General features: G+C 37.5%; 1 protein-coding gene across 2 annotated transcripts in view; it reads right to left on the minus strand.

Annotated features, from left to right (window-relative positions):
• LOC143293394 (casein kinase I-like) overlaps positions 1-16103 on the minus strand; it is a 20476-nt gene continuing 4373 nt past the window's right edge. The window contains exons 3-8 of one of the 2 annotated variants that reach the window (XM_076604213.1): positions 14373-14499; positions 13495-13593; positions 12031-12249; positions 7322-7396; positions 6209-6422; positions 1-4774 (exon numbers count right to left, since the gene is read on the minus strand). In XM_076604213.1, coding sequence (XP_076460328.1) covers positions 4767-4774; positions 6209-6422; positions 7322-7396; positions 12031-12249; positions 13495-13593; positions 14373-14499 — 742 coding nt within the window. In that variant the 3' untranslated portion in view covers positions 1-4766. Of the gene's footprint in view, positions 4775-6176; positions 6423-7321; positions 7397-12030; positions 12250-13494; positions 13594-14372; positions 14500-16103 lie in introns of those variants that run through there. The other variant, XM_076604212.1, reaches the window with a different exon arrangement.

The following is a 16103-nucleotide window of genomic DNA, read 5'->3' on the forward strand; positions in this document are numbered from 1 at the left end:
TAATGAACATATCAGTTTTTATTGAGGTTTAAATGAACAAATAAAATCAAAGAAAAAAATGTGTAAAAGAAACAATTGCGTACTCAGACAAATTACCTCGTATCAGAGGAATCAGGAAAGAAGAAAAACATTGCGAACCAAGACATGACCATGACAATGCGTAGCTTTGCCACTTGCAAATCCTAGACATGTATGTACAGCATATCAAGGTATATAAATCATGGAAACGGGACAGTCAATTTTTCATATGAGCAAATGACTATGGACATATCTATGTACAGTTTGTGGACACCTGTAATAAAATGCAAACCGAAAAAATAATTCATCTGCACAATCAATTGGGTACAAATTTTTAGTTATATATTTTACAAATCTTGACAGAGCTGATACAGATGTTAAGAGCATGAAGGGTGGAATTTAAAGGAAATGTACATGGAAACATGGATGTCTACAATTTGACAAGCAATCAGATTGAACAACAGAAGTTAACACACTTCACAACACACACACCCACACCCACAAGTTTTGGTCAGAAAACACATATCCACTTTTGAACTGATCCCTCTTGCTCTCTGTTACTAATCAAGTATTTAGCATTTGCAATGCCATTGAAGAGATAGAGATTAAAAAAAAAAAAATAAAAAAAAATGATGCTCACATTCTGTTAAATGCCAATATAAAAAGATATTTGTCATAAATTGTCCACACCTGCTGAATCAATAAAAACAGATCACAAAAGAAGCATCATATTTAAATCCATTTCACATGCATACATAAACAATTATCAATGCTTCAGTTTTAAACAGCTGCTCTTGGGCACTGTTGCTACATTAACTTATTTTAACAGATTATGCAGGTACATTCATACACACACTCTCTGAAGAAGACAGATTGTTAAGAATAGAAACAAAATGTATTTCCTCTTGACCCCTGCTAAACACAAGAAAAGAAATTAATCTCCTGCACTCTGTTTATAACAATCAGAGAAGGCTGCAAGAGATTTGTTCTTTTTTTTTTTTCTTGTTGCAGACTGTTTTGAAAGACAGAGATGCTGCATTCTGTGGTGAGTGCTGGATTTGGACAACTGCAGGTGTAACAGCCTCAGACTACCTCCCTGCTGGGTTTTAACCCCAGGGACATTCTGGGCTAGCCCCTATTGACCCCCCCATGGTCATTCAGGAAAACTGACATCTTTCCATGGGTTAATAACTAGCAGGGGTACGACTAGCCTGCTACACTGGCGGTCCATGCCACAAATGATGTGCTAACTGTGATGGCACTGAGGACTGGAGGGTGAGTGAGGATGTCTCTGGTTACGATTGTACAATGAAATATGTACAGTATGGAAGACAGTATATCTGATGCTGCAGGAATGCAAAGCTGCATAAAATTCTTCTCGAAAGCAATCAACATTGCTTGTTATATACATGCCTTCATGAAAAGTTCTGCATGCCTGAACATTGAAGCTACCACCACCATTCTCAGCATCTCTGCACAACCCAGTCATGATCCATATTCTCCATTACATCAACTCTATGCATGTGAATTTCACTAAAGTGCACAAACATACAAAGCATACATAACACAAGAAATGCTCAAAAACCTGAAAAAAATGATGTGCCCAAAGTAAAATTTCCTACTGTGTCGTCATTTTTGTTTTATGACTGCACATGTGAATTGATGGCACAGCTTCCACCAAGCCTAAAAGAGATCCAAAGTTTGAATGCTGAATTTTGAGACATCTCCCTTTTCTAGACACTGAATGCAGGTTTTGTGAGCACAATTGGAACAAAGCAAACCCAGTTGTTGTTGTTTTTCTTTCCTTATGCTTTAACAGCCATGTATGCTTTTATGTTATATTTATAATATGTCAGTGGGCATTTTCCCCTTTCTTCTTGCACTGTATTCAATGTAAATGTACTAAAGTAGCACCTTGAATAGGATTGTAGGTGCCGGCATTTTAGATTAGAAAACTGAACTGAACTGCAAAGTAAACTCGGCATATATGTTTACAAAAGAAATCACAGGACAACTCATATGTCCTTTGAAAAATCATGTAAGAAAAACCAACAGAAATATGTGTGTGAAAAGAAAAAGGAGGCAATGCAATACAAAAGCAATCAAAACATGTTATACAAAACTGAATACAAACCCAATAAAATGATTACATGTTTTGATCACCTGTCGATAAAAACAGTGCTGGCAACATAAGAGAAATGGAAAATGGGAGTCAAAATTCTTCAACTCATTTCGTAAACTTTTATGAAAAGAAAGAAAACATGCCACTTGTGTTTTCTTTCACTCTGCTAAGTGCATATATTTACATGCCCATATACTGGATATGCACAGATGCATTCACACAGCTATGCACTCACACCGGCACAGACTTGCATGTGCACACATGCAAGGTTAAATTTTACTGATTTCAGATGCTGACACACATCTTATTCATGCATTACCAATTGGGATCACAGCAAGCATGTTTTGAAGATTTTAAACTTAGATATAAGATCAAGACTCTCGACTAAAATGAAATGCTAGCACAATGACCCACAGATAGGACAGACACAAGTTTCTTTAGAGTGTTCCACTTCTCTACAACATTTGCTGAATAAAATTCTCATGTTACATTAACAATATTCCTTTTTTATTCAACACAGAAACAAACTCAACCAAAAAACAATGATGAAAGCATAAATGGGCCAATTTCTGATAAATCACTTTTACATAATCTGAACCTCTTTTTTTTTTCCAAGCAAAACACACTACAAAAATTACCACATCATACACAGTTTTTCATACTTTATATCAGTAATCGCCAAACGTATGTCACAGTTACGCAACATGTGAAATGATTTTATATACAGTCCTCCATACAATGCTGGCGGTCTCCATTTCAAACAATTCACAAAATAGGGTGCTATAATCCGGTCCAACATGTAAAAGAAAATAGATATTCAAGCTGAAAGTAGCTGCTCCTTTCTAGTCTTAAAGGTTTAACGTTCTCTTATTTCAAACTGGCATGACCTTTATGAAACTGGCGCACAAGTTGACACATGCTGCTGCATACAAATTGAACAATTGAAAAAATAAAATAAAAAGACAGAATCAATCTGTTTACTTGGGAGAAAACCAAGTCCATCTAAGATTTAATGTTGTTGGGATTTTTTTTTTTTTACATATCATTTCATCATAACCTGAAATTTAACTTGAACAAAATGCCATTGTAAGAGACCAGTTATTTTCCTCCCCAAAATGATGAAAACAAAATATACATGAACTTAAAAAGTACATGATTGTATTAAACAAATTATATTCATGTATACTGCATACACACACATACATGCATGCACACACACAGGCATAAGTGTACACACATATCTTCCAATAAGAAACAACTTTTTTGACAACTGCAAGTGTGAAAATTTTCCCCTAATAATCATACCTGGAGCAACTTTCAAGGACGTAAGATAGCTTGCACTGGCCATTTGGAACTCCGTTTAAATTCCACTTTTAAAGATAAAAGTTGAAAACTCAGGAGGGTGGGGGAGGAAGTGAGATGTACTGGCAATATTTCATCCCTTCAATTGTGCTAAAAGTCTGGTGCCACACATTTCAAATGATAAATCCGTCTTCAGTTTAAAGGAGTCTGGTTCAATGAAGATACTGCTTTAGCCCCCCCACCCCAAGTTGTGTTGAATAACTGTACAGACATTTATTTTTTGCTGCATTCTTGAAGATGCTGAGAACAGGAAGTGCTGTTTTTGTAAAGAAACTGAAAGTTTTGTTTTCCATTTGCCAAAATATGGATTGAGCTGATGCAATCCAGTTCCCCTGCAGCAACAAAAACAAGCACTTTCCAAAAAGGATAGAATAATAATTATTCGTCTTAGTGTTCTTTATACATAAAAAAAAAGTCTTCAAATGTGTTCACTGAATAATGATGAAAAGACATGCACGTCTCACTACAAAATGCTGAAAAGATGCTTCCTTCTTTCCCAACAAAATATTCTATCCTTTTTCCTTTTCTTCCCCAGAAGTGGAAGAAGATCAAAAACAAGAGCACCTGCAAATAAAAGTTTCAGATACAACAAATCTGATGTGATTGTTATATCGCTGAACACACAATGACTCAACTATAAACTAAATTGTTCCTCCTTTAAGCTGCTAACCTACCAGTTGCAGATTCTCTTTGCTCTTCCATAACAACTAAACACCATCTCCACAGTTACTTTTCTGTTCTAAATGAGCAAATTTCTACTTTACTACCAAAATGCATGTACTGAGCACACAAACCTGCTTCTCTGGGCAAACCCAAGGTTCAGGTAGTGCATGAAAGTCTGGGAAATCAAAAGCAAGAGTTCACTAGGGGTTTCAAAGTGCGGTAGCTTTATAGATAAGCTGACTTATTCAAAAACGGATCTAAAATATTCAGTACTGCTTCCCCCACTCTACCATCACAGTTTTCTTCTCTTCTTCTCAAACTTCTTAAGTTCAGCATATTCTTCATTCCAGACACTGACTATGTTTACCATCCATTATATAAAAAAAAAATTACATTCTCTCTATCTAACGGTGTATTGCAAACCAAGACAGTGCCGACATATTTTATGTGGAAGGTGTGGACTGAAGATGTTTCACTCTGCTGGTTGGACAAGACAATTTTTTCTCTATCGCTGAATCAAAGCATGGAAATTCACATTCTGGATAGTAGGACTTCCTTGAGCAAATTTCCAAAGAGTTTTTTCATTTGACAGATGCTGCAATCACCGATCTGTAAAAAGAAAAGAAAAGAAAACAACAAATAAAATGCTTTGAGCAAATATTAAAATATTTTATAAAAGTGTGTGTGTATATGTGTGTGTGTGTTGTTTGTGTGTGTGTACATGCACACATGCCAAGTGGTGAGAATGCACGAGTGTGTATGTGCTTGTGTGGATTATGTGCTTGTGTGGATGTGGGTGTAGCATGCACACAGATTTTGCATTATTTCTTCAGTAAAACCAGTATCTGCAAGATTTCAACATAAACACTATTGAAAAACAATCATCTTACCCCCTTTACTTCTGGAACTACTGGTGATTTTTGCATAATTATCAACAACTTCTAAAACAAAAATCACAAAAATTAAAATAATGCTCAAAAGTGTATGTTTTCTTGAAATAAAACGAATGGAAAATATATTCATAACTTCAATGTTCACAGGATGAGAAACCACCCAATCAGGGGAAGATAACTCAGATTTTTAGAAAAATAAAGAATATTTTGAAAAAAAAGAGAAAATTCAAGTTTGTTTATTTTACGTGTAACAGTGCTAAAGTATTAGCAAATGTATTTGACACAACAACCAAGTGCAATTATGTTGTTTTCTGCACTGTCATCTTGTTTTAAACATAACACTATACATAACTACTCTCTCTCTCTCTCTCTCTCTCTCTCTCTCTCTCTCTCTCTCACACACATACACACCTTCCCACCCAAACACCCACAAACACTACCACATAATATTTCAACACAAAAACTCACACAATTTGAAACCCCCAAAATGAAGGTTTCAAGCTAAAATATTGGGTTGTTTTTATACCCACTTCAAACACAACCCCTCCCCCTTCCTCTTGATGTGCCCTGTTGTAAGTGATCATCATCAGGGCAACCAGAATCACTTAGCTGATCAACAACCACATCACTTTCGTTTTCTAACATGTTTTTGTAGTTGCTGTTGTCAAAGTGCAGAAAATCAAACAAATTTCTAGCCACTAGCCACCTTTTCTGTCTTGGCAGCCGTATTGACACACCAAGAGTTTTTCGCTTTATATAACACTAAAAAAAACAACAACAAAAAAACCCATCAAAATCGAGCAAAAACTTGCCAAGAAATTGCTTTGAACACTCAAGGTAGTAAACCTTTGCAAGGGAGGTGAGCGTATGCAAAATGAGTGGCTGGACACCCGATTATACAGTTACCCCTAAACTGCGGATATATCCACGGTCTAGGAAGTGAAGGGCTAAAGTACAACTACCTACCATCCTCAAGACTTTTCACACAAACATTGGTAACAACAACCATTCTCAAGACTTACACAAACATAATTACAAAGCTGACTAACATAATGACAACACCGTCATCTCTAGTACAACCACCATCACCTCAACGCAAACATCATAACCAAAACACTCATCACCCACCACCATCAGAACCGCCACTTACTTTTGCTTCGGCCTGCAGCTCCAGAAGCACTGGCAGGATTGGAGGTGGAGGGCTTGTGTTTGAGCATGGTCCAGTCAAAGGTGTAGTCATACTGATGGTTGAGGGTGCGGAACAGGATGCGAAACAACTGGCGAAGGTACATGTAGTCAGGGGCCTCTTCGAAGCGCAGCCCCCGGCAGTAGTTCAGGTACATGGCAAACTCTGCTGGGAATCCCTGTGTACGGAGCGGAGAATGTTTCAAGTGTTAATAAGCCCTAAACACAGAACTTGGAAAAGAGACAGGTTTTGTCACTGTTGCTCACTGTCCAGCCAACAGCACAGGGCCACGCACACCAGGACTGTCCAGCTGAATGATAATATCTACCACCATAAACACAAAACTGTCAACAACACAAAAACCCCTGCAAAACAATACAGCTCATGACATATCTTAACCATTGCTTCTTAAGCTAAACGACTAGAATAAATTAAGAACGTCAGCCTGTCCACTTAATTTATCATTCCTTACAAAAAAAAAAAAAGTGAAAAAGAGGTAAAAATTACTTCAAACTATGCCACAAAGAAAAACAAAGCCACAGAGGCAAACAACACTGCAGAATAGACAGCTTGTTCCAATTCCAGTGTTCACAATATTACTACCAAAATGCCAGAGCAAAACATCACAGACTGTGGAAAACAAAGAAAAAAGTTGAGATTTGCTGAGAAAAAAAAAGGGGGGTGGGGGGGGGATATTTATATTTAGGTTCAACGCTCACCATCATAAACAATACAGAGGACTTTTTCACTTTAAACTTGGTCAATGGGGAGAGATTCATCAATTTCGTGTTACGCAGGAAAGTTGGCTGCAACTGTCAAGCTTTGTTACAACGTGAAAAACGGTCCATTTAACATGATCCCTTGATGTTGACAAAAGTCAGCCACAGTGATGACCTGTTTACTTGACTAAAGTCGCCTACGGTGGCCAAAGAGTTAAATTTTTTCTCTGAATATATTATACCTCAGTACTGAAAAACCTCGTATATGAAGAAGGGAAAAGAAAGTCTTGTACTGCAGTTTTACAGGCTTTTGACACGACAGTTCTGAACAGGCCTTCTTTCTTCAAGCCCAACTTACCTTACACAATGCATCAACTGCTGTGGACATTTTCTTCTCACTGATCCTCTCATACTTTTGTTTCTTGGTTGCTGCCTGCAACAACATGAGCAAGGGGTGAAAAAGACTCGCTGCTCAAACATAAATGTCCTGTTTATTTCCAACATCAAGCTTCCACTTATAAAAAGGTTAATGATTAAAATTTGCATTACCTTTCATGGCCCATAAAGGCAGTGAATTCGAGGTGTCATGTCTTGGGCTCAAATATGAGGGCAGAGTCCAATAATTTCCATTCACCTCTTTTAACCTTCCCCGACTTAAGCCCCATTCACATCCAGTTGCAGTGAGGAAAATAGGAAAAAAGTGCCTTTCCCAAGGACACAATACCATGCTGAAATGGGGTCTCAAATGTTGATTACTGGCGTGCTCTCTCTCTCTCTCTCTCTCTCAACAGCAGATATAAGTCAGCCAATGTGGTGATATTTCCACTGTTGTAAAATAAAGACACATTCATGCTCTTTCACTTTCACACACACATACACTCACACACACACACAAACACACTTCTTGCTCTTCAATCATCGATATGCGTGACAGGACATTAAACAAAATTCCTCCACACACCTTGCCCATTACAAAAAAAAGAAAAAAAGAGAATCTGTAAGGATAACTTTCAGCTGTCTGTTAGCAGCAACACTTTTTGCACAGCTGGACCTAATGAGTGAAGAAAGTGCCAGAAGGGATGTATTTCAAAAGTTGTTTTTTTTCTATCACCTTTCAAGCACAAAAACACTTTCATTGCCTGTGGCTCAGGTTCTCCATCACTCAATAGGTGAGTCACTCATTCACTGTCAATATAGTACTGTCACTGCCTGCACCTCACAATGGTGCGTCCACTGTGAGGGATGATGGGGGATGCTGAACTGGTGATGTCCTGCCTACACAATCCACTTTGCTCATGAAAGGGGAGGGGGTAATTGTGGTTGTCACGTTTGTGGTGATTTGCCTCACTAATGGTTACACATAACAGATGGTCAATGTTGAGTAATGAGGAAGTAGCTGCTGTTCTTGATGATGTTTCATCCAGGAACACCTGTTTGTCTACAGCCGTCAATCTCTATGAACTTCACCACTGGATCAGCCAGATGATATTGTATTGTATTGTATTGTATTTCTTTTTATCACATCAGATTTCTCTGTGTGAAATTAGGGCTGCTCTCCCCAAGGAGAATGCGTCACTACACTACAGCGCCACCCATTTTTTTGTATTTTTTCCTACATGCAGTTTTATTTGGTTTTCCTATCGATGTGGATTTTTCTACAGAATTTTCCCAGGAACAACCCTTTTGTTGCCGTGGGTTCTTTTACGTGCACTAAGTGCATGCTGCACATGGGACCTCGGTTTATCGTCTCATCCGAATGACTAGCATCCAGACCACCACTCGTCTAGTGGAGGGGGAGAAAATATCGACGGCTGAACCGTGATTCGAACCAGCACGCTCAGATTCTCTCGCTTCCTAGGCGGACGCGTTACCTCTAGGCCATCACTCCGCTTCACTTCACTTCCATATGGCAAACAGAGTTCTGGAAACATGGGCATAACACAGCTTTTGTTTTCACAGTCTGGTTGGCAACAGTCCATTTTTCAGCGGTGCAAGGTGCAGCAGTTGCTCCATCCAGTTTGCAGTTATCTACATTGCAAGCTGGGTTTTTTTATGTGTCAGATCATTTCCATGTCAGTATTCATCCATGATCCATTAGCCTGGATCCATTAGCCTGATCATACGGCACACAGAAACACACACCTGCATTGTCAATCTTTCTGTATCATTTCTAAAATTTACATCCGTTTTCGTGTTCACTAGTTCAGCCTTTCAATTTCAACCTGTCAGCCTTTCAATTTCAACCTGTTTCTCACATTATTCTTGCCATCTTTCATAAAAATTGCTGTCAAGCTTTATAAAATTCATGATGCAGGATGTCACTGTCACAGTTTCTGACTTGGTGAACACCACTTTTCAAAGCTAAATCACCAGATGACAAACAGAAGTGATTATATCCCATGGCTTTTCAACACATTGTAACAAACACAAGTAAACAACTCGTTATAAATAACTCATTCGGTTTAACACAACTGAATGTGAGTACTTCTGCGACTTTCTTTTTTTTTTTATGTGAAGTTCCATCACAGACAAAATAATCTCACATAACCTGACAGCGATATCAAAGAAAGAAAAAACAGGCTACTAAAATGTACATTCGCTGGATGCACCCAAACGAAATGTCTTCAACAGCTTAAAGATAAACTGCTGTGTGTCAGATTTCCATCATATGCAGTGTGACTTGTACCTCTACCTCCTATTTGTGTTAACTGTAACTTCAAGTAATCATCAACTTACTCTTAGCATCCATTTCCTTAACTCGTTCATTTCTATTTTTCTATGAACAATTACTCCCCCTTGTTCCGAGATTCCCACCATACATATATTCCTTCATTCCTGGATTTAGTGAAGAGAAAGAAAGTATGAAGCAGGGTACTTATTTCAGAAGCTTAGAGCAAAGTGGCCCATTACAGTACACAAAGATTGTCATATACTGTTGAATACAGAATTGATGTGAGAAGTTGTCTGTGACCCTGTTGACACTATAGGGTAACATCTCTGGTGACACTGAGGTGTACAACAGGTGACTTTGGGGTCAAACACAATGCATACAAGTACACACTACATGCAGGACAGTGTTTTGCTTGCAGAGTTTGCACATCATGCAGGTACTCACTGAGTAGTGCCTCATATGTATCTCAGTGCCACACTGCCAGTCATATCCATGAAAACTGTCACGACAGTTATTGCTATTGTCCTTATCACATGAATTATTTGAACTTTGTCTCAAAGAGAATACATTATACCTTTCACTACACTAGCAGTCACTGAGCCAGAATCAGATCATTATCTACACAATTCTTGAACAAAAACTATTCAGAAACGATACTGTCTCTAAATACGCATGTCCGTGTCACGGTCATCACGTAATATGCCACACAAAGGTAACACGTGTGTGATATCCTTGAAGCAGTCATGCCAGTTACTGCACAAATACACACAATTTTCACACTTGTTACTTTTATAACTTTTCATAACCCACGATCTATGCTTCTGTAGCAACAGCTAACTGCACTCTCACCCTGTCATACAGTTGAAACAGACTGAAATCATTATCTGTCAGAGCGTTGTAAAACTTATCATCAGAAAACTGGTCAGAATCCAAACTTTCTACACACTCCATTTTTCTGTGTCCCGTGTGTCTACACAGCACATCGGAAAGAATGTAGCGGCGCCCTCTTTCCCACGGCCTGGGAGGGGGAGGGGGGGTGTCTGGCATCCATTCCACTTATAAACACTGCCCCGCTAGTGACCCGGTCAAGGATAGATGACACGCGCTGATGACGCGACTCGCGGGAAGTTCAAAGCGCTTACTGCGAGAACCGGTTTTCCGGGCTGCAGGAAGAAAAGGGTAATTCTCTGCTGCACGGTTTTCCAGCCTCTAAGAATGAAGGGTAAAATTCCTGTAAACCAGAAATCCATGCTGCAGGGATGAAAGAGTTAATAGAAAATTGGAGATTCCATTCCTCCTTAAGGACCATGCTGCCATAAGCAAGCAAACACATCATAAAGTGCAGAATCTATTTTCAGGCAAGCAATACCTTCTTTTCAAGACCAGGAATGGTTTTACCTTTTTTTTTTTTTCCAACTTTTGTTTCTTTTAAAGCTGAATCATTCATACCCTGAAGCGCACTTGGGTGCCACTTTGACTAAGAGACTGGCCCAAAACAGACAAGAGTGGTGGATCTTCGTTGCTGACCTATATGCCAGAAGGCGTAATGGAGAGTATGTAAGTAATTCATGTTATATATAATAATTTATGCAACAGGAATTTCTGAAAAAAAACCCAACTATTTCTGTTTATCTGTTCATTTTTCAATCATGGAAGAATGATTCAAGAATTCCTTATTTCCTAAATTAAGACCAATGAAACAGAACTGCGATACTTAAAAAAAAAAAAATTAAAAAAAAAAAAAAAAATCAAAATATCAGTCTTTATCTTCCAAGCAAGCATTTTTTCCTTTCACAATATAAAAAAGCAGCTATGCAAGGAACACACGGTTCCCACACAGAGAGCAAAAAAATCAGCAATCACAGATCTTGTGGCACACACACACACACACACAAAATAAACGACACAGAGTGTAAAATCAACTATCAAACACTACATGATACAGAGAGCAATAATTCAGCAATCGCACAACCTTGAGGCAGCTACAAACACACACACAAATGACACAAGAGAACAAAAACTCAGAAATCACACAGCTTGAACACACACACACACACACACACACACACACACAAATGAAACAAAGAACAAAAAAATCAGCAACCACACACCTTGATGCACACACACAAACAATAAACGACATTGCAAAAAACCAGCAATCACATGATTTGAAGCACACACACACACACAAATAAATGACAGCAAAAACTCAGCACACTCACACAAATAAACGACAGCAAAAAATCAGCAAGCATACACCCTGATGCGCACACAACACACACATACACATAAACAATAAATGACACAGCAAACAAATCGGCAATCACACACCTTATGGTTCAAACATACACATACACAATAAACGACAAGGAGAGCAAAAAAGCAGAAATTGGCACCTTGAGGCCCTGCCAGGGTAAGGTGCCTCTGTTGAAGTACATGAGCACGTAGCCCAGAGACTCCATGTCATCTCGCCGACTCTGCTCAATGCCCAGGTGTGCGTTAATACTGGCGTAGCGGGCCGTCCCTGTCAGGTTCTTGTCTTCCCTGTACGGGATGTGCTGTCGCGTACGATTGTCGCGGTACTTCTTGGCCAAACCAAAGTCGATGACGAATACCTACCAAATCAGCAGTGAAACATGATGATTATTATCAAGAAAAAAAAAACAGGACTGTCTTTTTGATCTGATGAAAACTGAAATACACAAATAATGAAATGAGTCATCTCTTGTAGAGCCTAAAAAATACTGAAACTATTGAGCATGTTTGTTTATTATTCCCTACAAACTACATGAAGCTTGACCATACAGATAAAATAAATCAAAGAAGCAATGCCAGTTCCACAACCTTATAAAGCTATCACAAAGTCATGCAAGTGATGACTTTGAACAAAGAAACAAACTTATGTTGCATTTAACTATTATTAAGTAAATGATATAAATAAGCAGTTCTTCAGCAGAACTGGTGACTTCTGAGCTGCACTGTTTTCTAAAATAAAATAAAAATAATGATATCCCCACTGCTACTCAATCAATATATCTTTATTAAGTATTCAACTTTTCAAGAAATTAGCTGCATCGGTCCTGTATCAAGTAGTTTCAAAGATATTTTTGAGTAAATGTACTGATTTCATGCAAAAATTAACTGGTAAAAACTACTACGTACTAGAATGTCAGGGTGATTACTACCTTTAGGAAAAAATCAGCACCTAAAATCAAGTACTCAAAGTATTTTACACAATGTTCAGTAAATCCATATCACTACATAACTACACATATGTTTGTTTATCTAAGATGACTGTACAAAACAAACAAACAAAAAAACGCCTACAAAGCAACATTACATAATTTACCAACCTAGCCTCAGTAACATTTTAACACACACAGGCATTCATACATTCATGAACACAGCTTACGTCACAGGCATCAAATGGGTAAAGGGCAATAAGACTGGGCTGTGCTGAGGATGTCAGCCCAACCGCTTCATTTAGCATCCATAGATTACAAAAAATTGTAAAAAGGAATAAAAAGTACTTCAATACCACACCAAAAAATACAAAAACAGCAATATAGGCAAAAAATATTGCAGAATGGCCAGCTAGTGCCCATCCCAGTGCTTACAACACCAGAGAGGTAGCACATAATAAACTGCAGAAAAAAGGTGTGAAGGCCTGCGGCAAAAAACAGAAGTGGACTGGGCTGGGGAAGCAGAAAAAGCAGATAGCAGTGAAGGAAGAAAAAAGGCAGAAACAAAAAGAGCAATAGAAATAATGACATTTCTAACACAGAATTTCCAAAAGGTGGGGATACTGAAAGACCCCCGGCATCATATGAGGGGCAGTAGGAGACAGATTACAGACCCACCTTATTGCAGTGACGCCCAATGCCCATGAGGAAGTTGTCTGGCTTGATGTCTCTGTGAATGAAGTTCTTGTTGTGGACATATTCTATTCTGTTGATCATCTGAAAAGCAGGAAACCTTTACGTAATTTTACATACATAACATTCGGAAAAAAAACTCTGTAAATATTGATCCCATAGGAGCTGCAAAAAAAAGAAATAAAAAAAGAAGAAAACATGGAAAAGAAAATTCGGCAAAAGTAGAGTTATACTATATTCATGCACATTACCATGTACATGCCCCTGATATTGACCAAACATATGCATAAGTCTTTGAAGAACATGACCTTCACAGAAATCTGAAATATCTAAACCATCACATTACATATAGTACAACAGTATATGTAAGATGTCAATATATATCCATCAATTCTTACATTATATCCATCCAACTTTCGGGAGGTTATCGGCCGTAGTTACTTTCATTTTCTCCACATAGGCGGATAGTAGTTTGCACAGGACAGGAATGTCAGACCCCTGTCGGAGTCTGCACTAGTTGGGTCATGGTTAAGTATACATGTGTAATTAAACTAGCTTTTTAGTTGGGTGGAAAAATTCCAAGCTTTGCCAGATAGTTTCAGGCATGCCTTTTTCATTCCTTCTTCTTCTTCTCCCTGAACTCTGGGTAGTCAATGGGGCGCGACACAGGAGAACAGTTCACCAGGTTCCTTCAGGTCTGTCGGTTGTGTGTCAAAGCCTCTGCAAATTGCTTTCCTGTCCATTCTGCAATGTTGTCAGTCCATCATTCTGTCTGTCTTCTGTCTTGTCTTTTTCTATAATTTACTACTGAAAAAAGATAATAAATAAATAACTTAAAAAGACAGTCAGAACTGAGAGTGCACCTGGTCAGCCAGCATCAAGACGGTCTTCATGGTGAATTTGCGCCCACAGAAGTTGAAGAGGTCCTCTGTGCTGGGCCCCAGAAGGTCCATCACCAGTATGTTGTAGTCCCTCTCCTGCCCGTACCATCTGCAAAGACAACACCCACAATAAATACAATACAAAAGAATACATATATGTATTTATTCATCAGATTGGATACTGTGTGCATTCAAAGGCTCATCCCTCATGCCAAAGTCTCTCATTCTCAGTCCAACATACAAGTAATTAAATGAACTTGACACTGTAAAACACATAAAGCTGAACTGAAAGGAGGAGTTTGTATCATACTCTCTGTTTGGTGATACATAAACTTACCATAAAAGTATTAAAAGACAGCAACTCAGTGAAATAAAATCAAATGTTTTTTCTTAACTTAAGAAATACCCTGAAACAATGTTAGTTATCATCATAAAGTCATCAATAACAGTTCCTGAATCTAAAAATATCCCATTCTTGCATGCCATTTATAAGAAATAAAATTATAAATTCCAAATTTAAAACATAAGTATACAATAATAAACAATTCTAAAATAAGAGCCCTATTTCAAATTTATCACTCTTAAATCATATCAGATATATTTATCTTTTTTCTTTCTTTTTTTTTTTTCAAACCTAACTTGTCGCTACTGCTTTACTTTTTAAAAGGTTTTTGTTTTGTTTTGGTTTTTTAATAAAATGTCCAACAACCACATCTTGTAAATTACGTTTACTTTTTCTGATGTCAAACCACCTCCAAAATCAACAGATAAGAAGTCATAAAACAAGAAGTTTATAAACTTCAGACTATCATACCTAAACCTTAAAAATTAAACACTTTTACTGTTTTAGTTTTATACTTGATCAACATGCATGACACACACTTGAGCTGATTTAAGTTGATTATGTAGCTCTGCATTGAGAAGAAAATACTGATCATGTGACAAAACAATTAAGTCATCTTAAGCTCCTTGGAAATACAGGTTTGATTTTAATATATGTTGAAACAAATAAATAAATGAGTCAACTAACAAACGCCAACACAGAGACACAAGTGCAGAAACAAACAAGTCAAGGAAATATCGGGGTCAAGAAAATCATAATTTTTTATAACTTACAATTAATCAAAATCAATGTATCCATCATCCATGTGTCCGTTTGAAACTGTCACAGGCCCATTATCAACTCAATAACTTTACCATGATTTATTATCTATAACTAACAAGCACCATACTTTTGTTGCACGATTTATAATTCATAACAACCACCATACTTTTCTTGTATGGTCTATGATTTATAACAAGCACCATACTTTTGTTGTATGTTTTTGTTGTTTTTATGTTACATGTATACCGAAATTCATCTTTACATGGTACACTTGCTGATCCTAGTGAGCTGGGATTGTCCATGTTGAGTCTCTTTTCCTCATATTCTTACAAAAGTATGTCACTCACTTCATGGTTATTTGGAGGGGGTTGGGGGGAAGATACATCAAATAAATGAAAAAGTATCAATGTGCTGCAAATAATGTGTTACACATTGCGTATGGTTTATTGTTTACAATGCATATGGTTTATTGTTTACAAATCAATCTATAAAAAATATCTTTCGAGAAACAACAATAAAAATAATTAATTTTATCTGCACTAGTTGGTTGGGTCACGGTTAAGTATGTGTAATTAATTAATTTCATATTTTTTTTTTTTTTTTTTAAA

The sequence above is a fragment of the Babylonia areolata genome, chromosome 19 (genome assembly GCF_041734735.1).
Source record: "Babylonia areolata isolate BAREFJ2019XMU chromosome 19, ASM4173473v1, whole genome shotgun sequence".
Lineage (NCBI taxonomy): Eukaryota > Metazoa > Mollusca > Gastropoda > Neogastropoda > Buccinidae > Babylonia > Babylonia areolata.